General features: G+C 44.1%; 3 protein-coding genes, 1 long non-coding RNA gene and 2 pseudogenes across 5 annotated transcripts; 4 read left to right on the top strand and 2 right to left on the bottom strand.

The window, feature by feature from the left end:
* The first annotated feature begins 131 nt into the window (after positions 1–131).
* LOC120696599 lies at positions 132–4,731 on the top strand (annotated as a pseudogene). Its single transcript, XR_005684243.1, has 12 exons — positions 132–392; positions 503–645; positions 801–904; positions 1,020–1,135; positions 1,256–1,309; positions 1,692–1,779; positions 1,865–1,957; positions 2,167–2,207; positions 2,670–2,723; positions 3,619–3,782; positions 3,954–4,023; positions 4,344–4,731. The product of XR_005684243.1 is annotated as a bifunctional aspartokinase/homoserine dehydrogenase-like (transcript).
* A 1,047-nt stretch (positions 4,732–5,778) lies between these two features.
* LOC120696600 lies at positions 5,779–7,147 on the top strand. Its single transcript, XR_005684245.1, has 4 exons — positions 5,779–5,858; positions 6,136–6,167; positions 6,372–6,616; positions 6,929–7,147. It is a non-coding gene; the product is annotated as an uncharacterized LOC120696600 (long non-coding RNA).
* A 1,490-nt stretch (positions 7,148–8,637) lies between these two features.
* LOC120696597 (triphosphate tunnel metalloenzyme 3-like) lies at positions 8,638–10,285 on the top strand. The gene is made up of 2 exons (XM_039979556.1): positions 8,638–9,525; positions 9,923–10,285. Exon 1 carries the CDS (start codon positions 8,901–8,903, stop codon positions 9,519–9,521), a length of 621 nt encoding a protein of 206 aa, XP_039835490.1. The 5' UTR covers positions 8,638–8,900; the 3' UTR covers positions 9,522–9,525; positions 9,923–10,285.
* A 387-nt stretch (positions 10,286–10,672) lies between these two features.
* LOC120696595 (probable inactive serine/threonine-protein kinase bub1) lies at positions 10,673–14,837 on the top strand. The gene is made up of 7 exons (XM_039979554.1): positions 10,673–10,981; positions 11,097–11,241; positions 11,394–11,551; positions 12,002–12,086; positions 12,165–12,255; positions 12,498–13,952; positions 14,578–14,837. The coding sequence occupies exons 1-6, from the start codon at positions 10,776–10,778 to the stop codon at positions 13,439–13,441; spliced, it is 1,629 nt and encodes a 542-aa protein (XP_039835488.1). The 5' UTR covers positions 10,673–10,775; the 3' UTR covers positions 13,442–13,952; positions 14,578–14,837.
* A 218-nt stretch (positions 14,838–15,055) lies between these two features.
* On the bottom strand, positions 15,056–15,837 carry LOC120696598 (annotated as a pseudogene).
* A 2,059-nt stretch (positions 15,838–17,896) lies between these two features.
* On the bottom strand, positions 17,897–21,998 carry LOC120700318 (type I inositol polyphosphate 5-phosphatase 10-like). Its single transcript, XM_039984546.1, has 11 exons — positions 21,969–21,998; positions 21,804–21,885; positions 21,581–21,658; positions 21,356–21,428; positions 21,098–21,202; positions 19,976–20,621; positions 19,699–19,892; positions 19,507–19,615; positions 19,274–19,419; positions 19,004–19,152; positions 17,897–18,458 (listed from the first exon to the last, which is right to left on the bottom strand). Exons 1-11 carry the CDS (start codon positions 21,996–21,998, stop codon positions 18,409–18,411), a joined length of 1,662 nt encoding a protein of 553 aa, XP_039840480.1. The 3' UTR covers positions 17,897–18,408.
* Positions 21,999–24,020: the final 2,022 nt, after the last annotated feature.

Genomic DNA, 24,020 nt, shown 5'->3' with positions numbered 1-24,020 from the left:
GCCTGGGCCTCTCACTTCTCAGCCTCTGAAACTGACACCATGGCCCCACACTTCTAGTTGTGGCTGAATCGGCACGGCCCACACATTGGGCCCACACGTCAGAGAGACGAGCTCCGTCTGTGCGAGTACACCACACGAGTACATCACAGGCGACGGCGGCGGCGACGAAGGATTCCCGGCCGCTCTTGGTGGACTCGACGGCCGTTGGAGGTCTGCGGCCAGCGGTTTCAGGAGGGCCTAGATAGACTCTGCTTGCCTCCGGACAAATCCAAGTTGGGGAAATGCCGACGCCGGTGAAGTCGGTGCTGCCCGTGGTGCTCCTCGGCTGCGGCGGCGTCGGCCGCTACCTCCTCCGCCACATCGTGTCCTGCCGTCCCCTCCACGCCAACCAAGTAGCGCCCTTCTTCTCCCCCTGCCCTGCCCACTTGTGCGCCCGATCGATTCGGCGATCGCTGATTGGCTGACGGTTTCTGTTGTTTAACTACCCTGCTACCGCCGGCAGGGCGTCGCCATCCGGGTGGTGGGCGTCGCCGATAGCTCTTCCCTGCTCGTCGCCGACGACGTCAGCTCAAGCGGCCTCGATGACGCGCTTCTCACCCACCTCTGCGCCGCCAAGTCCGCCGGCTCTCCCCTGTCCTACCTCCTGTTGTGGGATTTCAGCTGTAGTCGTTTTAGGGACTTCGGCAATTCCTCTGCTGCTACCATATCTAATTACCGCCTGCGCTCCATCTCTGTCGCTGCCTTGCGTCGTTGCGCCATGAATCAGCATTTGCATCTGATAACATGATATTAATAGATAGTTCAAGAGTTGAATTTGCAATTCCAGGGAACTATCAGCTGTTCAGGAACCCTGAGGCTAGGAGCTAAGTCATTGACGCTGCTACCACGCTCGGAAGAACAACCGGTTCGTTATTCTGTGCCCTTACATCTTTGCTTTTTGTTTGTTTCTGATAGATTTGAGTCATATTTCTGATTTTGAACCTACATTTCACATTTCATTGTCACACACCTGTTCGCAGGTCTCGTACTAGTTGACTGTTCAGCAACCTATGACACTGTTAGTCTGATGAAGGATGCCGTGGATCATGGATGCTGCATTGTATTGGCAAACAAGAAACCCCTTACTGGTGCTTATGTAATGCTACTTGACTTCTTCTTTTCTGCTAATAGTCTTTCTTGATGCTGAATTCACACTATTTCCTGTAATTCAACAAAGAGAAATTATCTGAATAACAAATGTATTTGTTACCTGCAGGAGGATTTTCAAAATTTGGTCTCCAACTTCCGCCGTATAAGATTTGAGTCTACTGTATGCTCTTGCTTCTATCGGTGGCTTCATTTTCTTATCTCTCTCCCATTTTTCATGCCTGTACACACTACAGTTATTTATATATGATCTTAGTTTTGCTGCAATGGGTATATCTCACAACCTTGCCTGTAATATTTGAGTGTTGTGGTATTATTATGTAAGTTAACAATGTCATTGCAATTTCATTCTTTCAATCTTTATTGTGAATTATTTTGTATTTGACTGTTGTTTAATTATTGTTTGCTTGAAATCAAAAAATAATGCAGATATATACAAGATAACAGTCAGGGCATACATATAACATAGTTCTATTTCTATTTAGCTCTCTCTCTTTTCACATTCACTAGGGATCCTTGGTGATTTATATTTGCGTTACTTTCAGGTTGGAGCAGGTTTACCTGTGATAGCTTCTGTAACCCGTATTATTGCATCTGGAGATCCAGTTTCTCGTATAGTTGGCAGTCTAAGTGGTATGCAGCTATTAGTCTATTATGTAAGAAAAGGCACCGTATTTCTAAAAAATTAAAACAAGTTTTCCTTCATATGGGTTTGTAGGTACACTTGGTTATGTGATGAGTGAGCTGGAGGATGGAAAGAGATTTAGTGAAGTTGTAAAAACAGCCAAGTCTCTTGGCTTTACAGAACCAGGTGTTACAAAATTAACACAAGTTTTCCTATTGTGTTGATTTGTAGTTAGCTCTTTGTTTGTGAAGTGTTGCTCAAACAGAAATCTCTATAGTAATTAGTATGTAACTAAGATAAACTAATATAAGTAATCTAAGCACAAGGAACACAACTTTTGTATTATTATTTACCAGCTTGAAATGTGCATTTACTGATATCTTTATTTTTACCAGATCCACGTGATGATCTTGGTGGAATGGATGTGACTAGAAAGGTTAGATGCCTCTTAATTTCTAATTTAATAAGTGGTGTTCTGTTTGTCATTTTCTTTTATTTCCTATGTTAACTGTTATGCTGCTGCTGTGTTCAGTTTATCTGTGTCCTAAGATTTGATGTGGAAAATCTTATGAATATAACCATTGTCACAAAATGCTCATTCTGTTTCAGTAGGCCATGTTATTCATTTGTTCATATTCTGTAAGCCAAGAAGGCCTCACAGGTAGCTCTGGTGCTCATGCACAGAAGTACAGAACACACATACACGAAAAGTAGTATTCACATATTCGACTTTAATACCTTCACAGCTTCAACTTCCACATATCCATCTGCATATGGTTAAATCACAATATAGAAACTTACTTCTTATGTGAAAGGGGTAGCTGAGGTTCAGATCAAATGTTTCAATTCATCTTTGTTAACAGGTAGTCAGGTCTAAGAACTTCATGTTTGCATGCAGGCATTGATCCTGGCTAGGCTTCTGGGGCAACAAATCAGCATGGACAATATCGATGTATGCCTATTTATGCTATTTCTCAAGATTCATAGCTTCAACTTTGATATCGTTTTTTTACAAACATGGTGCTTTTGGACTCTAGGGGATATTCTCACTGTTATTCATTATAGTTGAAACTTATATCGATGTGACTGTTACTTTGGCTATTCACGTTGACAATAATCAAGTAGATCTGGGCAAAGTTAATTCCTGTTCACATGCTGTACTTGTGAATAGTCTAGTCTGCCTCCAATCCATTTGAATGGTTACATGGAGCCATCTTTTAGGCTTGCTACTGGTTTATGGTAGCATAAGCATAATATATAGTTGTCTGAATTTGTTCCAGCAGTCATAACTAGATATGCTAAGTCTGTAATAGTATCCTAAACAGCCTCCAAACTTCTAAAGTTGTTTATATAGCTGATTGATCACGCCATTTGTTTCTTGTGGTGCATTTTAATTCATTTATATAATTATATGGCATGAGAACTTTTAACTAGATTTTTTTGCAATTGATGGCTATCAATTTGAATGTCTTTACGCCAAAAAATCATTTGTTACTTACTCTAGATTCCTTTGTTTATACAAAACTACATCATTGACCTTAAGTTTGACCACTCATCTTATTCAAAAATTTGTGCAAAATATCACTTCTTTTGTTGTGGGTTGCTTTATCAATACAAGGTCTTCAAGAATGACTTAAATTTGGCAATGTTTGCACAAATTTTTTTGAATAAGACGAGTTGTCAAACTTAAGGTTAAAAAATTCAAACGAACTACAATTTGGAACGGAGGTAGTACAAAATTACATCATTGTCCTACAGTTAATTGAACCACTTAGATGTAATCAATCGGGCACTGTGTTTTTTATAATGTCTAAGTGAGCCAATTTTGTGTTTTTCTTCACTTTCAGGTTGAGAGTTTATATCCTAGCAAACTAGGACCTGATGCCGTATCCACAGAGGACTTCCTTGAAAACGGTTTAGTACAACTTGACAAGGGCATGGAAGAAAGAGTTAAAGCAGCATCTTCTAGAGGAAATGTTCTCCGCTATGTCTGTGAGATTGGAAGCACAAGGTATGCATCAAGCCTAGTGTTATAGTACAATGCAATATGCACTGGCATCATAAATCAGGGCCAATCTTGTTACCTATCACTTCTTTACTTATTTAGAGCTTCCTACCAAGCTTGTTTCTTGCTGTCTGTTTTTCAACCTTTCTGTGGTATATCTAACGCCCCGGTTTGCAGGTGCCAAGTAGGCCTTAAAGAGCTCCCAAAAGATTCCGTGCTCGGTAGATTGAGGGGAAGTGACAATGTGGTATGTACCCTTCTTTTACTTCTCTGTTTTTGTTTGAGCATCTGTCACCATTGTCTCAATTCCTCCTCGTAGAGAAACAAATCATTCTATGCCACGGTATTATATGGGGCACTGTTGTATTTCTTTTATAATTACTAAGGTCTGTATTGTATCTGTTTCACTCTTTCCAGAGTAATCTGCTTTCTTTCTACAAGAGGGCAATCTCACTCTTTGGATAAAAAAAAACTTTTTTTGTTCCCAAAGCATCAATGTCCCAGCTACCATTTGGTTGTCCCTGGTTTGAGAATTCACAAGAACATTTTTGTGTGGTGATCAATCAGGTGGAGATATACAGTCGGTGCTACGAGAGCTCACCTCTGGTGATCCAGGGCGCAGGAGCTGGCAACGACACCACAGCTGCAGGCGTTCTTGCTGATATAATGGACCTCCAGGACCTGTTCCAGAAGCCGGCATGATTGTTGTCCACGGCGTGTTGTTAGCACCGGAGCGTTTAGTTGTTGTGCGTGATAGCATCCTTGAGTACTGCTGATGTCTCGGGCCTACGGGGAGGGTTGGTCGGTCGAGGAGCTAGGGACTTGTGGTCGTCGTCGCACGGACATTTTTGTTCATTCAGCTGCTGTACTGTACGAGCAAATTGTCAAGCTACATTGGAACAACACTGGCGAGTTTTCTAAGAGAAATAAATCTTTTGTTCCATTGAAATATTAAGATTAAGGTCCCATTCTGTACAACCAAGCAGACATGGGCTCTATTTGGAGAAATAGCCAAGAGTTATTTTGAGGGCTAAAGTTTAGTCTAAGAAAATAGCTCTTCAATGAAATAGCTTTTGAGATGTTTGGATCCAAAGACTAGGCTCTTAAAAGCACTTTTTCAATTATTGGCTACTTTTTCAAGAGAGAGAGAGTTAGAAAATTCTACGAACACTTTGGTTTTTTTTTAGAGGTGCTTTAGGGAAACGAACACACCAACGAATGGGCCGGGAGCCCACCGGTGCTGGAGGGGCCAACGAACTGGAGCTCATTTGGAGTAGGACTACTAGAAGGGCCTAAAAGGATTCCCCTGCTTTGTGTTGGCGCCATAAATAGATATCTCCACGGAAAATGGAGGGGAAGATTCAATCGATCGCTCTTGGTTTTTCCAGGAAGTCGCCAGGAAAGGAAGCGAGATTCAATTCGGCGGTGGGCATGGCCGCGGCATCAGGGGCAGCAGCACTCCTTCGATCTCTCGCGACCAAGATGGCACGCGCGCCGCCGCCGCTTCGTCGTCTTTCCGCGGCGCGTGGAGTAGTCACAGGATTCGGGGTCGATGTCTCGTCCCACGACCCGGGAACACCGTTCCGATTCGAGGGTCGGGGTCAAAGAGGGTCAGTGTCCTATTCAAGATTGGATCGCGTCCCAGTTTGAGAGGGGTCGCAGCCCCATTACTAACAGATTTAATTGGGATAAGAAGGTTAAGGGTGTGGTTTTTTAGATAATGAGCCGAGTACGTGTACTATGGTCTAAATGTACACTTTTTATACATTTCTTATATGCTTGTGCAGATTAGTTTCTTCATTAGTAGCACATATATAGTTTTTGTCTTTTTAAAGACGCATCGACCCGAAAATATCGACCCGGATGAATCAGGATCACGTTCCACATAATAATTTATCGTTCCACAGAGGTATACCCCATTCGTACCACAATTTTATAAAGTGACGACCCTCGACCCTCGACCCCGTTCCTCAACCCGTCGACCCAGGAACTTTGTGACTATGGCGTGGACTCCACTCAGGGCCTGGGCGTTCCACCCCTAACCCTAACCGTGGTTCCTCGCCGCTGCCATCCAGCCCCGAGGTATGAATCTACCTGCCATAGGTCAGGTTTTGTATGCATTTCCTTCCCTAGATACGGATGAAAGAGAGTATTGGTCATCCCCGCTAGATCTACCCATAAATCTCTGCTCTGCCATGATTTTATAATTTGTTGGATTCAATAAATATAATTCTAATAGTAGAGAGTAATAATTAGTCGATTAGAGATCATGTCATTGTACAAAAGTATTTCTAATTGCAATTCTTATATTCACGTTCTTTGTTATGTTGATTGATATATGTTATTTTCCTTTCTTCAGGAGCACACAAAGGAAATTCTCACAGTGGACCGGTGCGACCTCTTATTGCACTTTACTTTTTTTTTTATTACTCATTGGCTCGCTAACATGTGTCCCATCATCCCACATGTTGTTTAGAAGTCACAAACTTTCACTTCCCACTATTGAGGGATACCTGCATTGTTCCAGTTTTGGGAAGTTTAAAGGTTTATATGATGACTAATAAAGATATTGTCACTTGGATTTGTGATTTTCAGCACCAAGGTTAAGGTGGACTTAATAAGAACGACATTCAATCTTGCTTCCGCTTTGGTGTTCAGTGGCACGCTTTTTTATTGTTGGTTTATGCCGACAATGAATGAATCTCTTGTTAGAGAAAGGTCAAAGTTGAAAGATGACATAATTCAAGCCGTAAGGCAAGAGTTCGAGAACAAGAGGATACATATTGAAGGTGAAAAGTGTAAAGCCAAAAATTCTCAAGGCCAAAGCATGCAAACCTGAGGTACTATTTGATATGCCATTTTTTTTCTTAAGCTCTGCACGCATTAAGATTCAAACTTTGTGATCCTTGATGAATTATTAGCCTCGCCATGTATTTTTTATATAAAATGGTACTATTTCATCATGGTTTTGTTGATTTGGGGATGGAATTGAGAGAAGTCCAATGATATCTTACCATCTGGCCATTTTGGAAGGCATACGGGGACCGCATCTGATTAGTTTCCTTTCAGCTATTGTGCATTAATAACATATATGTCGTGTTGCACTGTAACAGTGCAATTGCTAACTTGTATTGTATTGGTATGTGCAACAGGAAATCATGGTAGGTGGGCACCAAGCTTTGGATGATTTAGATGAGGCCTAGAGTAATTACTAAGCCCGGAAACCAAACAAAGTAGTATTGAGCTGAGAGGCTTTATTAGTTGTGCACTTTGGGGGAAAAGAAATCCATCTTCTCAGTGTAGGAAAGTGTAAAGTTTTATGATAGCTGATACAATGATCTGAAGGTTGTGGAGCGTTGTTAATTTTTGCATCTTGTTGCCTGTCCCTGGAAATTTCCGTTCGTGCATACTATTACTAGGTGATTAGCGAAAGGTTGGGCGGTCGAGTTGGCTAGCCCAGTTAGCGTCGCTCCCATGAGGTCGTGAGTTAGACGAATTTTCGCTCGTGGGTAAAAAAATTCTTTCGCTGTGCTCGCCGCAAGACTTGGCCTTCTCAGGCATGGGCCAGGGTTCAGAAGTTTTCCGCGGTCGGAAGAAGCCGTAGTCGTTTCTTTTTATTGAAAAACGATGGGGTCCGTTCACCCGTCAGGATTGACCATGCTCAAATAAAGGCCATGGCATCCATACGTAGCAACAATTAAACATTTGATGAATTTGTGAGCTCTATCGAATCCTGGTTTTCGAGATGTTGCACGTTGGACGCACGCTGATGTGGATGTCTGACTTGCGAGTTGCGAGTCTTGCGACCCAAATCAAGTAAGGTCCTGTTCATGTAAACACAAAAAAGCCGTAAACGTATTAAAGTGAAAAGTAATCTTACTAATTTGAAGTACTAAATGAAGTCTATTTATAAAATTTTTTGCATGGATGGGTTGTAAATCGCGAGACGATTCTAATGAGTCTACTTAATCCATGATTTTGCAACAGTGATGCTACAGCACCATCCGCTAATTATTAATTAATCATGGATTAATTAGCATCATTAGATTCGTCTCGCGATTTACAACCCATCTATGCAAAAAGTTTTGCAAATAGACTTCATTTAGTACTTCAAATAACCAAAATTCCTTTGCAAAATTATTTTGCAAAATAAACTAAACAGGCCCTAAGACTCCAACCAATCCAAATCCCAATCCATTGCAATCCAATGCTGCGCCGCAACCCCACCCGCATCGAGCTCCGCTCCTCCGACCCAGGGTTTAATTATCCGACCGGTGACCGGTAACCGCCGGCCTCCAGTTCCGGTATACCGGTCCGGTTTGGCCGGTTACCGGTCGGAACCGGTCAAATCCAAATTTGAATTCAAACTTCCCAGTTCAACCGGTTCGTACCGGTATACCGGCCGGTTACACCGGTATACCGGCCGGTTTGACCGGTATATCGGCCGGTTTGGCTGGTAACCGGTCAAATTTTTTTTGGTTTAAATTCAAATGCCCGCAAAGTATAATAAATAAATATTTGTATAACATATTTTAGTCTAAATGAACCCTCCAACCCTTTTTTACTACTTTTACATTGTATTTGTATACTTTTGTATGCACGTTTTTTTGTTTAGCTTCAAAGCCCCGCAAATTATACTAAATGAACGATTTTTTAAGAAAATTTGACACCATTAGATTCATCGCACCTTGAAATATTTTTAGGAATTTTTTGAAAATTTTTCATTTTTTTGAATTCAAATTTAAATTTTGAATTTGGACCGGTTTCATACCGGACCAAACCGGAACCGGTCCGGACCGGTTTGACCGGTAACCGGTCAAACCGGACCGGTTACCGACGGTTTGGTTAACCCTGCTCCGACCGCGACGAGCTCGAGGACCACCTCCGCGCCGCCGCCGGCACCACCCCACCACCCGCCACCCCCACCGGCTACACCACGCCGCCCCGGCACACCACCTCCTCCTCCTCCAACCCCCTCCTCCACCTCCTCCACCCGCCGCCCGGCGCCGCGCCTTCCAAGGCCCAGCGCATCGGCCTCTCCACCACCACGACCCCCTCGGGCTCCAACCCACCCAGGCCCTCCTAGCTCCCTCCCCTCCCCTCAACCCCCCAAAGTCCATCCCCATGGAGGTCGAGATCAAGCTCCGCCTCCCCGACGCCGCCGCCCACCGCCGCCTCTCCTCCTTCCTCGCGCCCCGCCTCCGCCGCACCCACGCCCAGCGCAACCTCTTCTTCGACTCCGCCGCGCGGACCCTCGCCGCCGCCACCGCCGCGCTCCGCGTCCGCCTCTACGGCCCCGACGACCGCGCGGTGCTCGCGCTCAAGCGCCGCCCGCGCATCGACGCTGGCGTCAGCCGCGTCGAGGAGGTCGAGGAGCCGCTCGACCCGGCCCTAGCGCTCGCCTGCGCCGGCGACCCCGCGCGCCTCGGCGGGGTCGACTCCCCGATCGTCCGCCTCGTCGCCGCTGAGTACGGCGTCGGGGGGCACGCCGCGCCCTTCGTCTGCCTCGGCGGGTTCCGGAACACGCGCGCCGTCTACGAGCTCCAGGACGAGGGCCTCGTGCTGGAGCTGGACGAGACGCGGTTCGACTTCGGGACCAGCTACGAGCTCGAGTGCGAGACGGCCGACCCTGACCGGGTCAAGGAGGTGCTGGAGCGCCTGCTCACGGTCGCCGGCGTGCCGTACGAGTACTCCCGGAGCAATAAGTTCGCCTGCTTCATGGCAGGGAAGTGCTTCCTTGAGTAGGCATGTACGTGCTTGTTCTTGGTAGTATTCTCATCGCTAGATTAAACAACTTACTTTTCGAAGAAGATTAAACAACTTAGTCACAGAGCAACATTTTCATTAAGGAAGGAAGGACTTCTCAATTTGTATCGAATTGATGTAAAATCCTTGAATTTAATAAAATTTCCCCTATCGTAAAAAGGGCTTCTCAATTTGGTGTATCCTTTGGTTTTGTGGCATACTATGTAGTTAACCAATCATTCTATCCGATATCCAAATGCAAGCTGCCATTTTTGCTGTTATTTACAAACTCTACCTGATGATAGTACATCATAGGTGCCATTACAGTTTCCAAAGCATCAATGTTCCATCTATCATTTGGTTATCCCTGGTTTGAGAGTTCAGAAGAAAACTTTGTGCAGTGATCAGGTGGAGATATACAGCTGATGCAGAGAGGTCCCCTCTGGTGATCCAAGGACCAGGGCACAGGACTCCACAGCTGCAGCTGTTGTTGCTGCTGTTCCAGAAGACGGCATCACGCCATCTTGTCAGCACCAAATCAGAGCATTTGATTGTTGTTGTGTGGCGGTGTGCGCTTTTGTGGGAGCGTTGTTCGGGATCCAATCCAATGAACATTTTGTCCATTCAGCTGCTGTAGTGTGCGAACAAATTAGCAAACTGAAGCGTGCGACACTGGAATAGATTTTGAGACACGGCATGGCGAGTTTAATGTACTGGTCACTTTGCCATGAACAGCTTTTATATAGGTTATAACCTGTGATCCAGACAAGGGCCTTGTTTGGTTCGTGCTAGAATCCTAGCGCACTGGAAATAGTAACAATTTTGATCGTTAATTACGGTGTCAAACAAAGTTTCCAAAACCAACTTCAGAACCCCTGCGCTAGTGATCATAAAGAATCTAATGAGGTCTTTGACCACGCGATTAGAGGATGGTACTGTAGCATCACTGTAGCAAATCATCGATTAATTACCGTCATTAGATTCGTCGCGAAAAGTTACACTCATCCCTAAAAAAATTTTGTAAATAGACTTCATTTAATACTTCATGCATGCCAGTTTTTTTTTCCGGGAAACGTGTGCGCTAGATTTCTTGCGGAACCTAACAACGCCAAGATTTCTGCAACATTTTGTACACGGTGGTGTCCGCAGTCATCGGCAGCAGTGCTCGCCGGCCGCCGGTATACGGCACCGGATTCCGTGGGAAAACAACAGAGCCCCGTGAAGGTCTGGCAAGTGGGCCGGGTGCAGTACAGGATGACAGGTGGGCCCTACCGTAACCCTCCCATGGCCGTTGCCCTTCGGAGGGAGACAAAACCAAACCAATTCGAAATGGGAATCTCGCCTTGCCGGCCGGCCGCCACTCAAATCGCAGACGGAGAGCAGGACAAGGAGCTCCTCGCCTCGGTGGTGGCCGACATCCGGAGCTACTCCGGCTCCGACCCCCTCCGCCCATGGCTCCGGTACGCTGCTACCATCCACCACTCCCTTCACTCCCTTTTCTCCCACTCCCCGCCCCAATCGTTTCCTTTGTCGGTCGATCGATCGATTCATCCGCGCCCGCCCGTTGTTCGCTAGAGGCGTGCGGAAGATGGAGCGGGCGCTGCCGCCGGCGACGTTGCGGAAGAAGCTGCCCAGGTTCCTCCAGAAGTGCGCCCAGGAGTTCCAGGACGACCTACGCTACCGCGACGATCCCCGCTACCTCCGCGTCTGGATCCAGCTGGTGACCCACCCTCCGACTCCGATTGCTGCAACCACCCGTCTCGGCCCTCTTCCTCGTCCCCTCTTTACTGCCGACCCAATGCATCATAAATTCATGGTGGGGCTCTTGAGCAAGTAAGAAACCATCTTACTGGGTTTTTCTTCATTCTGTAGATGGACTACGTGGCGGATGCGAAGCCATTGCTCAAGAAGATGGAGAGGAATCGAATTGGCCTTAAGAGAGCTTCATTTTATATGGCTTATGCACTATATTATGAGAAGCACAAGAGGTTCAATGACGCGCAGAAGATGTACAATCTGGGGATCCACAAGTAAGCAAAGCTCTTACCTCGTACACTCATATTTCAGGCTTTCACCGATACAATCATCTGCTAATAAAATTATTATTATTATTATTGTGTGAGCTCAACTTCCATTAGCTATATCTGATATATTATGAGCTACAGAAAAGCGGAATCTTGCCTGTACTTTCATCATCTGGAAATATACATATCTCAGGTTCAAATACTGCAAATTAGTTGTTAGTAGTAGTTAAAATAGTTGTCTTTTTTCATTCCCTGTTCCTGAGGGGATTTTAAAGATATCTTTGGATCTTATCATTTTCGTACGTTAATACAGCTCCACTAAAACAGTATGCACAGTTATGCAACAATAAACAATCGAGACAATTAGTAATTCCAAGTAAAACTTCATGTCAAAATAGATCTCAGTGCACTGTTCCGTTTAGAATAAAGCTGGTTCCTTACTGAATTGTTTAATAGCCTGGCAGAGCCTATCAGTGAGTTGCACAAAGCACATGAACAGTTTATTCTTCGAGTGGAATCATACAAGAGGAGGAAAGATAAAGTATGACTCTCATTTCATGTATCAATATAGTTTAGACTCTCATTTCACCTCTTTTTCTTTTCAATTTATGTGGTTTAGTTGCAGCAAAGAATGCCTACGAAAGCTGATCCAAGTGTTAAATTGCCTACAAAAGCTGGGCCTAGTACTACATCTATGAAGCAAGTTGAAGGTAGGCCTGTGAAAAAAGGGTACACAAATCAATTGCTGGTGTAAATGATGTTGTATTTCCCGTTTTTCTTTCTATTAAAAACCTTAGTGGTCAATCTTTCCCAAAATAAAAGAAACATACTTCTTGTGGATCCTTACATCGAACTTTCCTTTTCATAACACATTTTCTGATTTAAATGACATACAAATGTAATGGATGATATGTTCCAGTGGTATCTTTCTTATTTCTGGAATATCTTGCAGGTGAAAGCAGAAACGGTAAACAACCGAAATCCAATACAACTCAGAAGTCAGGGAGCAGTTCCACTTCATTAGGTTGTTATCCTCCATTAGGGCCAGCTAAAGTTGGTATGCTATCCAGAGGCAACTCAGGAGCAAACAACAATTTGTCCCGTTGTAATAGCGACGATACTGTAGTTGTAAGGTTTGTAGGCTCTGCATTGGTTGGGAAGTCAGAAACTGAGGATGCCTGCCATCATGGCCTAGTTGAACCAACTATAAACACTAAGGAGGCTATGGATGCCATCAATAGCATGTTTTTGGAGCCAGTGGAACCTGAGACAACACTCAAGAGACGCTCAAAGCGTGAAAAGACAAGCTGTAATCAGCAAACAAGTGCATTTGATATCTTTGTTGATGAAGATGAGCCTAACCATAATAATCCAAAGATGATCCACAGCAATAGCATGAAGCAAGAGCATCCAAAGTTCGGTCAGCAAACAAGAGGGTTTGAGATCTTTATTGATGAAGATAGTACAAATGGAAACAACCAAAATGTGGGGCAGAACAAGAACTCTAAGAAGGAAAACATGAAGTCAAATCAGGAAACAAGTGGGTTCGAAATCTTTGTTGATGAAAATGAGGCTAACTGCAATGTACAGAATGTCACGTGTCACAAGAAAAATAGATTTCCTCCAAGACCATTGCATGATTCATCTAGACATGAAGGTCAAAATGACTTTCAGAAGCCATTTGTTGGAGGATTTGCAATATTGCCAGATGAAGAAGAACAATGTGAGAAAAGTGATGATGGTGTCAAAACAAACTCTAGAACTGTGCAGCCTACTCATGATAATAATACTTTGCTCTGTCCGGTTCAAGCTGATTCCAGGACACGATATCATGAACGTCCTCATCCTGCGAGTTCTGGGCTTCAAGAGGACACAGTCATTCATAGGTTTGTTTGATCCGCTACTGATGATGAGGCTAAGGTAGAAAATGCATGCCACCATGGACTAGTGGATCCAACTGTCAATCTAAAGGAGGCTATGGATGATATAAATAACATGTTTGGGAGACCACTAAACTTCAAGGGTGAGAGAACAATGAAAAAAGCCAACACACTGTCAGATAGAAAAGCAGCTCCAGTTTCGGGTTTCTCCATATTTGCTGATGATGACCTAAAAGAGAACACCTGCAAAGCCCGTCAGAGCAAGTCCTGCAAATTTGGGGATGAGAATGGTCTATTTGAGCCCACGATCACCACTTGTGATGTCATGGCGGAGATCAATGATATGTTTGGGATGCCACTAGACTTCTAGATATTTGTTCAGTGTGAACTGAATAACTCAACTGACAGTCAGAAAATTTCCTTTGGCTTTTCACTCTTCCCTTGAGAAATATGCAGTTTGTTGGTGTATTGCTGATATGAACTATGAAGAGAGCTTGGAATCAGTTGCCTTATTTGGTACAGATATGGTGAGCATTTTCTTAAACTGTTGTCAAATGTTTATAGTTCATGTTGATCACTATTTGAGTATGAAACTATGTGGGTAATTTTGCCAGTAATTTTGTAACCTTATATATGTCCGGAGAGTTGGCACTTAGCTTTTGCTATTTACATTTTGCAGCTGAAAATATTATTAGATACTGCTCTTTGTTTTCTTCATAATTTATTTGGTTTCTATTGTGCTTTGAAGTTCTAAAAAGATGGAGGAAAACTGCAGTCCCCCTTGTTTGAGGGGTGAGCAGTGAGCTTAGTATCTAGAAAGCTTTTTTTTCCATTTGATTTGCTGATCAAATGGGAAAAAAAATAAGCTTTCTAGATACTAATGCAGAATTCCTCATCAGTTTTGTTCTGTCGGGGGAAAATCCGAACAGAAAGATAAGTTTTGTATGTCTGTGCTAGCTATTAGTAACGTATATTGGAGTGTGAAGAATGAACATTTGCTTTACTGAACTTCACATGAATCCATCTACTATGCCCCGAGTTTTGCTCTGCTACTTCTTACTTTATTGAAAAAGGCTAGTCAATTTAGTGATAACTTGATTCTGGTTACTGCTGATGTGAAAGCTAACAAATGCATTGCATCTCCTGGTGCAGAGATTACAACAGATGTTAGGACACTCATGTGATTCAGGGGGCGCAGAGCTGGTGAAGATGCATTGCTTCTGCTGGAGTTGTCGCTGATATATTTTATCTTCTCGAGAGCAGGGCATAGATAGCATTCACATCTTGTAAGCATCAACCAAGAGATCCTGTTGCGCTGTCATATAATGCTGATACATTGACATCGCCACATGGGCTTAAATATTGGCTCAAGGCTCAACTTTTTGATGATGAAAAAGCCGAGACCTTGTTTATTTGTTGGAAATTGTAGCAGGCATGGGTACGCATGCTGCTCTGATCATCTGATGCTTATAAAAAACCCACTTTCTGGTATCCAAGTCTTTTGGTTGCACATGTCTACCTTAAGAGTTAAACCTACTCATCAACTCATGATAGTTACAGGTCTGCATTTAGAGAAACTAGTGTTTCAAACATTCTAGCTTCTGGAAGTAGAAGCTGCGGTTCAAGCACCTGAAGAACAAATCTTGCAATCGTAGAGAGAAACATGAGAGAAGAGCACTGCCATTGTTGATCCCATCAGATTTAGCAGATACTACTGCAGTGTATATATGTACAGGTTAAACAGGCGACCAGATGAATCGCGTCGACAAGACGACAACGACTGAAGACGACGACGGCCTAACTGAAAACTGAAACCTAGCTCAAGTCTGTATGAGCGGTAGCTGGTTGGCTTTTTCCGCCAAGATTTCAGTTCACGGGCGGCCGATGCTGAGCCGCGCGAGCCGCGCGGCGATGTCCGATGTCCCCTCCGCCGGGCGCCGGCGCGGCCTCCTCCCTCGCCACGCGGAGCCCCACCAGGGTGTCCGCGATGCCGTCGACCGCCGGGCTCCTCACCACCGGGGCGATGGCGCCGCACACGGCGGCGCAGGCGGCGTCGTCGCGGAAGCAGAGCGCGAATCCGTTCCCGGACTCGGGCTCCGCCCACGACAGCGTCGCGCTGTCCAGCCTCTCGAAGGCGTCGCCGGGGAGGATCGGGTACACGAACACGATGCGCTGTGGCTGCTGCTGCTGCTGGCCGTCGGGGCCCGCGGCGTAAAGGACCAGGGACTGCCCCTGCGGGCGGAGGAACGTCACGGCGGCGTAGGCGCCGCCGAGGTTGCGCCATTGGCCGCCGCCGCCGCCACCGCCGAGGAGGTGGAGGAGCTGCACGGGGTAAGCGCCGCTCGCCATGGGATCCGACTCGATGGATCTGTTTGGCCAACAAAGGAAGGAGTTCGCTGGAGCCACGGGATAGGTAACCTGCCGACTGCTGAGTCTGGTCACGCCCGTTCGTTTTTCATAAATCCTAGATTGTTCAAGGCTTTGTTTGGCCTTTTATGATAACACAAATTTGAGTGTGAATTTGGAATGGATGTTCAAATACGGCAACTAGCAAACTCTAGAATTTCGAATCTTTAACCAACATGGCTACTTATTTGCAATTCCTGCCTATGGAGAATACTGAATAGGACATGGATAATCAACAATGTACTACGTACAGTAGGGAAAGGCTTCTCGTGAAATTGGTACACCACTGCCTCAATCATTTTGTGGGAGAAAAAGAAAGAAAAATAGGGTAAAATGACATCTGAAAATAACTATCATTGCTGATGTTATGCGTTGATACTTGATAGTGAGATTCTATCCTTTTCTGTTTTGAAAAGAACCTGGCATTTTCTCAATTATTAGAGTGGTAACAACTAGTACCAACCAACAAAAGTTGGAATGAATAGTCAACTTCTATCAAATGATACACAATCAAATATATTTTTCTTTAAGAAACAGAGCATCAACTACAGTTGTTGGCCCAGGCAGAGTAATGTTAATGTAGACAATTCTATCATCCTATCACCATGAAGATTGATCCAGAGGTACCATGAAGATTGATGGCCTAGGCACCATGAAGATTGATCCTATCATCCTATCAGTTTGTTGGCCCAGGCACCATGAAGATTGATCCGACTACAGTTCAGAAAGTAAGGTGCTTCAACTATACTGGCCACCAAATGCCTGCGCCAATTAGGATTTTCAGCAGCAAGAAGCCTCATTCTGCATTACAGTGATAAGTATGAATGTATGATGTTGCATTTTCCACATAAGCTTCAGTTATTCTGGAAACATTTCAAACTATGGATCTCCAAGTACATGAATGGTGCAAAAATGAGCAATCTACTCTACCAACTGTTAGTATGCTGTGCATTACTAACATGACCATGCTTTCCAGGAAGACTAATGTTACATCGGGTCAGTATCACCAATCAACCTGTAGAAATGGTTGCCCACCAAACACTAACATGTCCTCTTTCCCTTAAAAAGGAAAAAAAGGGGTGCCTGCTGACTCTTCACTAGTTCTCTATGCATAGACATATCTCTCTCTCAACCATGTACTGAAAACAGTAACACAGGCAACCTGACAGGACGGATTCTATATAGCGATCGAAGCACACAAGCTAACAAATTGTCCGCAAAGTGTTACTGTGTCATTCCATCTATTAGAAAAACATCAAGCGCTCCCTCACAATGGCCACCACACCCTCAATATCTCAGTCTCAGAAGCTTGATCGGTGGCAGAAACGAGAAATAGGGATGAAACACACGGCAGCCACACTGGGACTGGGATTTGTGTTCATTCACTGCCACCTGGAATCATGCAGATGCAGCCGCTCCATTTTCTGCAGTATTGTGGTTCATGCAACCGGGCACTGCACCTGGAGGCAGATATCTACATTTACAAGTAGGTTTCTTGGCTTTGGCTTGGTGATTAGTGACTTCTTGAGTTATTTATATTCTGTTCCGCATTCCTAAATCTTCTGTTTTAATCAAATTAACTTTTGTTTTGGAGCTTGTTAGCTGTTAGTTCTTAAAATTTGCAATGTTTTATTAGGTAGGGTCATAAGGAGGTCTAATTGAGTTAATTTTCATCAGAATTGTGTTCTTATATAGTAAGAAAGAGTTCTGTTTGACTGTTTGTTCTTCTTTTACAAATGCTTGAATTCTTGAACCATTCTTCTTAAGATATAGCTATTGTACCGTGGATCTTTGCCTCAGAAATTTCTCCCTTCCTTCTTTTGATGCTGCAGGGGAGAGAGTGCTTTCTGTAGTACTGAATGCCGAGAAAAAGGAATGATGGTTGACCATGCTCAAAGGAACCCGTCTTAAAATTACACATCCTTATCTAGCAACAATTAAACCATTTGAAATTGTGTTCAGTGAAAGTATAGTTCTCATGCTCTGTAATATAGTCGTTTATTTAACTATTCTGGACTATATTGATTTATGAAATGAAACTGGCACTTTTGTGTTTGATGTGTTCCTTTAGCCAACACCAAATTTTTAACATGAAAAATAATAAATCACAAGGCATGTAGTGTTTAGGCATTACAGTAGCAGAAATTGGAACACTGTACACTTCAATTATCTGATACCAAATGAGCTCCTTTCATGCTCCTATAGATTCACATCTTGATTGACATGTACGGAACAAAGTGCAGAGATGCATGTGACTGACTTAATCAAATATTAATTATTGTCCATGGATTGAGGGTTTTGTATCAGTTCTGGACTCATGGTCATGGGAACCCTTGGGCTCCCAACCTGAAGCAGAAGGGAACAATTTTGATTCTTGAGTGCAGACTCAGTTCTATGAATTATTATACTCATGACTTCGTCAGCATTATGGTCAGCAATTGCCTCTCATGAATATCTCCTAATATTAGTAGTGTACACAATGTTTCAAGTTAGTGCTCTAGGAGTCCAGGTATTTGCTGTGCCCCGTATGTGATCTTGATTCTTGAGCAAATGCTGCATTCCATGTACTGCTATCTGCTACATGGGGGCAAATAGGAGTTCTTCCACACCAACTTTCATGTTGGGACCAGGGTTTTTTCCCCGACCGGACACCCCAAACCGCCGGCCACCGGTTCCGGTTTACCGGACCGGTAGAAACCGGTCAAATTCAAATTTGAATTCAAAAAACTCAGTTCAACCGGTTCGTACCGATATACCGACCGGTTAGACCGGTATACCGACCGGTTTACCGGTCGGTCTGACCGGTTTACCGGCCAGTTTGAATTCAAATCCAAATTTAAAATCGCATGTGTAACCGGTATACCGGCCGGTTTGACCGGTTTACCAAGTGGGCCTTAATGAGCCGTCTCATTTTTTTTCTTTTTCTTTTTTCTTTTAACTTTAAATGCCCGAAAAGTATGTTAAAAGAATGAATTTTTGAGAAAATTTGACACCATTAGATTTATCGCACCTTAAAGTATTTTTAGGAATTTTTTAGGAATTTTTCATTTTTTTGAATTCAAATTTGAATTTTGAATTTTGGCCGGTTGGGTACCGGCCGGAACCGGTCCGGACCGGTTTGACCGGTCAAACCGGACCGGTTCCCACCGGTTAGGTGAACCCTGGTTGGGACCTGATGCAAACTTGATGAGTTTGTTGTCAGGAACTGCAACCTCGACAAGGAACGCACTACAGACAGGACGATGGTCTGAAAATTTTGACTCCCCGCGGATGTAGGATAGCTGCACTATCCCTTCACCATACCAGAGAATCCGGTCACACCTACAAAATGTTTTTGGTGATCCAGCAATGAATATTTTAGTGGACCCACAATGTTCAGAAACACATGCTGAAACTGAAACAGCTGCAGGCCTGTTCTAAACTCACAAGATTATTGCCATACCATGCTGGTGTTCTTCGCTTCTTCTTTGACGTCACATCTTCACCGGCATAATTGTCGGAATTCCAAGAGTACTTGTACGTGGGAGCAAATAAGATCTTGCCCTCATTCCACCCTCTGAAAACTCCACTCTCTCTTTCAGTCTTGAGCTGTTCAGTTCAGAATAGCCAATGAACACTTGCAGGTATCTGACAGAATACATGCAGAATGCAGTACACTGAATTTGGTAAGCTTACCTGATCCTTCTCGAAGAGAGTACCCCAGTCGTTGGCCTCGACGAGCTTCTTGGCCTCCGAGTAGCTCAGAGCAATCCGGTAATTCAGATCACCGAGCCAGATCACACGGCTGCAACCATTACCATTTGTCAGTTCTCATTTCTGAATTCTGGCATCAAGTGAATGCACAGTGAGCAGTGTATGATAAATTACCCGTGATCGAGGATTCTCTCGGGAATCCTGCGGCCGGATCTCTTGCAGAGGCGTCGGAACTGCGTGTTCTTGAGGATCTCGACGACGTCGGAGTTCCTCCTGAGCTCGTCGCCTTCCTTCTCCCCGGACGCCAGGTGGCTGCACACGAAGCACAGGCTCGTCTGGTGGAGCGACATGCTCACAGAGATGCATCCCTGCAACCAAACACATGATGGCATCTGAATCTTTGATCTTGGCCAATGGCGTTGGCTTGGCACTTGAGAGTTCAGACAGCGACCTTGTTGCCGAGGTAGCCCATGATGCCACGGCCGACGCAGGAGAAGCGGACATGGCCGACGTGCGGCACCAGCCCTCGCTTCACCCACACCGTCGCGAACAGCCCCACCATCTGCTTGCAGGCAACCAGGCAGTACCTCTCGCGCCGGCTCGCCACCGCCGCGGGGCTCTTCACGTCGGACACCGCGAAGCTGCTGGTTCGGACCTCGTCGTCCTCCTCGTCTGACGTCGTCGTGTCGCTCTCCACGGCGTCGGCGTAGTTCTTGCCGCAACCCATCAGGCACGGCGCCCTGTAGGACCTCCGACGGCGAGGAGGCCGCTCCGACGGGCAGGTGCAGGTCTTCAGCCGGCGGCCGCGGGTGATGGCGGCGCGGCGGATCTCTCTGTTGGAGGATTTGTGGAACCGCGACGGATCGAGCGGGCTGGAGCTGGGCGTTTGGAGAGCGGAGGCCGGGGATGCAGAGGCCGTCGTGTCTACGGATCGGCAGAACGAGAAGCTCGCTGCAGCTTCAGAAATGGCGTGCGCGTCAGATGGTGGTGAAGGCCGGTTCAGCGCCTGGTTGATGAGGGCAAGCCATCTCGACGCCGGCTCGTTGTCCTCGATCACCAGGACGTTGCCGGCGTTGAGGGGGACGACTTCTTGGAATCTGCATTGCGATTGTGGCGGGAAAAATCCTATCAAGTTACTGTTTCAACTGCAAAGTAACTTAGGTAGATGCTGACATTTAGTCCCTGGATTAAAATTGCAGTTTTTCCTTGTTGAATGCAGTTTTTCCTTGTTGAATTAGGATGTTGATCAAGTTACTACGGTAACTGATTTTCCAGGATGAAATTAGTAAAATGGGTAGCTGACAAAGTCAATTGCTAGGTAACTGTCGCGGTTGGATAGATGTACAGGACAACCACAAGAAAGGAAAATTATGATTGGTTTTCATGATTGGAAGCTCAAAAGCAAAACATTAAATGTGCTGAAATCTCTTGTGGTGCAGGTGATATGAAAATGACAACGATTTAAGCTCAAAAGGAAACGTGTAAGAGGCAAATACCCTAGCAATCTGGAATCTCAATCTGATAAGACAATAGCAATAATGCAATTTTGTGATGTTTATAAATTTGTGCATACCCTAACACATAGATGTCTGAGTGATCATCAGAAGGCAGGAAATCATTCAGATTGAGACCCCTGTCCGGAGTCTTTCCAGCTACGTTCCATGTGGCTGCAAATACCCTATGAAAATCAGAGCAAGAACAGAGTAAACATCTAAACTTGAGCCAATGAAAATATCCTATCCGTGACATGTAATTAAATAAATATTTGAACCTCATAAAAGATTGAGTATAGCTTTAAAAGATCAGGGATTTTACTGGCAATTATGCTCACCTGAAAGCTTCTGTATGGTTACTGCTAATTGTTGCAGGAGAACTGAAGCTGCTGAATTTTAGACTTCTACTTTCTATTTTGGAAAGATGAAGTTAGGAAAGGGGAAGGAAAACCAGGCTTAGAATTCAAGGTCAAAAGAATTGATAATACATAGAAAAAATAAACTAATTAATGACCAAGTGTAGAAGAAAATAAGTACTGAAGCAAGATGAAATAGGTACATACCTGAAAGACTTCTGAAGAAGGATGAGGATGATGCTGACGGGAAGCCACTGATGACTGCTTTGGGGAATCTTTCAAATCAACTGAAAAGGCATAAATGATGTTTTGTTTTGAGTAAATTAAATACAGTAATATTTAAAACAGGTGAGAACTAGTATGCTTCCACTTGGCCAACTCTACAATCATGGCCATACCTATCCAATATGCTATGAACTCAAGAACCAACCTGTAGAGTTGATGGAGTACTCTGTACCATGCCTTGACAAGGCATTCCCATCCTCTGCTCCTAGAACTCTTGGAGAAAGAAACTGAAAAGAGAGGGTAGATAAACTGACTTGTAAGTTTTATCTCAGATGATGAAACTTGGCTGAAAGAACAGAGAATATATTACCATCTTCTTTCTGTTGTGTTTCTGCTCCATTTCTGCAGAGTTTCTGCCTCCAGCATCAAATGAACAACTTATGAAACAAAGGAATCATGAAGCAATGAAAGACAGGTAATAGAACGCCTGCAGAAGGATTTTTTTAGAGAAAGTTAGGTAGGTACAACGGTAGAAGTTTTCATTATGCACGAAACTATGTAGAAGAGTCTGGTGATCCAGAAAGCAAATCAAAGGTAGCTACAGGGTTTCAAGACTTGTTTCTTTGGACAAAGACTGATGCCAAAAGAATTTCAAAGCTAGAACATGAAAGTGAAAAGGCACCAACAGCTAGCTCATTTAGAAACGTTACTTGAATAGTAGTATGAACATAACTCTGTACTTGAATAGTAGTATGAACATAACTTGACATAAGAATCTCATCACATCACCAAACAGAAAACAATTTATTTTGTACAAGAGACCTCTCAAAATAGATGAATAAAATGCAAATTCAACCGAGCAGACAACAAAAGATCTAGAACAGAAAAACTTCTATACGAAAGGAAATATTTTGTCACAAAATACGGCATAAAATGTTTGAAAAATTTATAGAGACCACAAAACAAGGCTGCCTGCTCATTCCAAGGATGAACCAATTACAATAAAGCATGCATTCCGTTCCCAAAGGAAAAATCTACATGATGGACTTTCATCCAGAGTTGGGGCGGTGATCAGATCCTATGGAACAGTGGTAGTTGACCAAAACAGTTTTAAAAGAGATATGTGAAGTTCCAAATGGGGGATACAGCTGCTACTGCTGCCATGGACATGCCATTAAGATAATTGGAATTGAGAAACATTATTCAATAAGATGCTAAAGAAAACGAAACAAACCACAAGGAACCTCATCAAAACAATGGACAAACGAGACAGTGGGACGGGGTCGCATTTGCTCGCACAAGAATAGGCATATTCGACTAACCTACTATATCCTAACTCGATAGATTGAAATGGCCATTGCACGGAATGTGGAGATCTTGCAAACCTTTGGGAAGCATGAAAAGTAATTGCGCAGACAGTTGGAAACAAAGACGCTTCAGAAAATGGGGAGTTTGACAAGCTGTCTTCCAGTAATGAAGGCAAAGTTGTCACGAAATGAATAAACTAACCTACATAGTATAAACCAAGGCTGCCAATTGCCAAGAACTGCATGGTGCTGAATTAAGAATTCAAAGGAAGCATCCAAATAAGTATAGTGGTTGCTCTAGGAACCACCGGAAGCTAGAAAATAGCTGAAAGTTCTGAAACAGGAGGCTGGAATAGTGAGCATAGGAAACCTCCAACACCGTTTGAGATAGAGACAACGGGAAGAAACCAAAGCTGAGCAGCATACTTTGTGATTCATAATGAAGTAGTAATGACCAATTGAACACGGAAACCAAGAGTGGGGGAGACTAAGACCACATTATTGATTCAATAAGGTAGCCGTTTTGGCCTTGGAACTTGGAAGCATCCGAAGCAGATGTTTAGGCTCCAAGGGAAAATGACGAAAACGAATGGTTCAAAATTCATTGGAAACTTAGAGCATGGTAAGTTGGAAGCAGCAGCAAACCTCAAAATATTGAGCAGTGAACAGCATGACAACCTTATTATGGGAAATGTATATCGAGTAAAGTTTTTTTTTTAAAAAAACTTGCCATTGGTATCATCAGATCAACTGATGGGGTAAAAGAAAAACTCTGTTACTGCATTAGAAGCATCAGAACGGGAAGAAAGGTTAAGGGGGAAGAAAGAAGCGAGTCCAATGATGAAGCGAACTCCAGCAGCAGATAATTAGAAACAAAAGGAAATCTTGACAAGAGAAATTAAAGGAGAGAAGTTGTCTGATGATTTTCATACCGCAACGAAGCAGCCGGTAGTTAGGTAGACCGCCCCTGTTGATTGGATTCAGTTTTGTGGAACTCGTGCAACTTTAATGGTGGCCGCCATATATGGCCATGGCGGCGATGGACGGGGAGAGGCGTGCCCGGCCAAATGGAGAGCATCGGATGCGCCTCTCTCTGAATGCAAACTGGAGAAGAA

The sequence above is a fragment of the Panicum virgatum genome, chromosome 3K (assembly GCF_016808335.1).
Source record: "Panicum virgatum strain AP13 chromosome 3K, P.virgatum_v5, whole genome shotgun sequence".
Lineage (NCBI taxonomy): Eukaryota > Viridiplantae > Streptophyta > Magnoliopsida > Poales > Poaceae > Panicum > Panicum virgatum.
The sequence above is the reverse complement of the archived record's forward strand: the minus strand, read 5'-3'. Positions and strand labels throughout refer to the sequence as shown.

What these genes read in the sequence shown, in the direction of transcription:
- LOC120696597 (XM_039979556.1), top strand. Translation starts at nt 8,901, where the DNA reads ATGGAGGTCGAGATCAAGCTCCGCCTCCCCGACGCCGCCGCCCACCGC.
- LOC120696595 (XM_039979554.1), top strand. Translation starts at nt 10,776, where the DNA reads ATGACAGGTGGGCCCTACCGTAACCCTCCCATGGCCGTTGCCCTTCGG. An exon ending in TCCGCGTCTGGATCCAGCTG is followed by an intron (nt 11,242 to 11,393) that starts GTGACCCACCCT and finishes TTCATTCTGTAG; the next exon opens with ATGGACTACGTGGCGGATGC. An exon ending in ATCTATGAAGCAAGTTGAAG is followed by an intron (nt 12,256 to 12,497) that starts GTAGGCCTGTGA and finishes AATATCTTGCAG; the next exon opens with GTGAAAGCAGAAACGGTAAA.
- LOC120700318 (XM_039984546.1), bottom strand. Translation starts at nt 21,998, where the DNA reads ATGGAGCAGAAACACAACAGAAAGAAGATG. An exon ending in AACCATACAGAAGCTTTCAG is followed by an intron (nt 21,203 to 21,355) that starts GTGAGCATAATT and finishes TGATTTTCATAG; the next exon opens with GGTATTTGCAGCCACATGGA. An exon ending in GAGAGAATCCTCGATCACGG is followed by an intron (nt 19,616 to 19,698) that starts GTAATTTATCAT and finishes TAATGGTTGCAG; the next exon opens with CCGTGTGATCTGGCTCGGTG.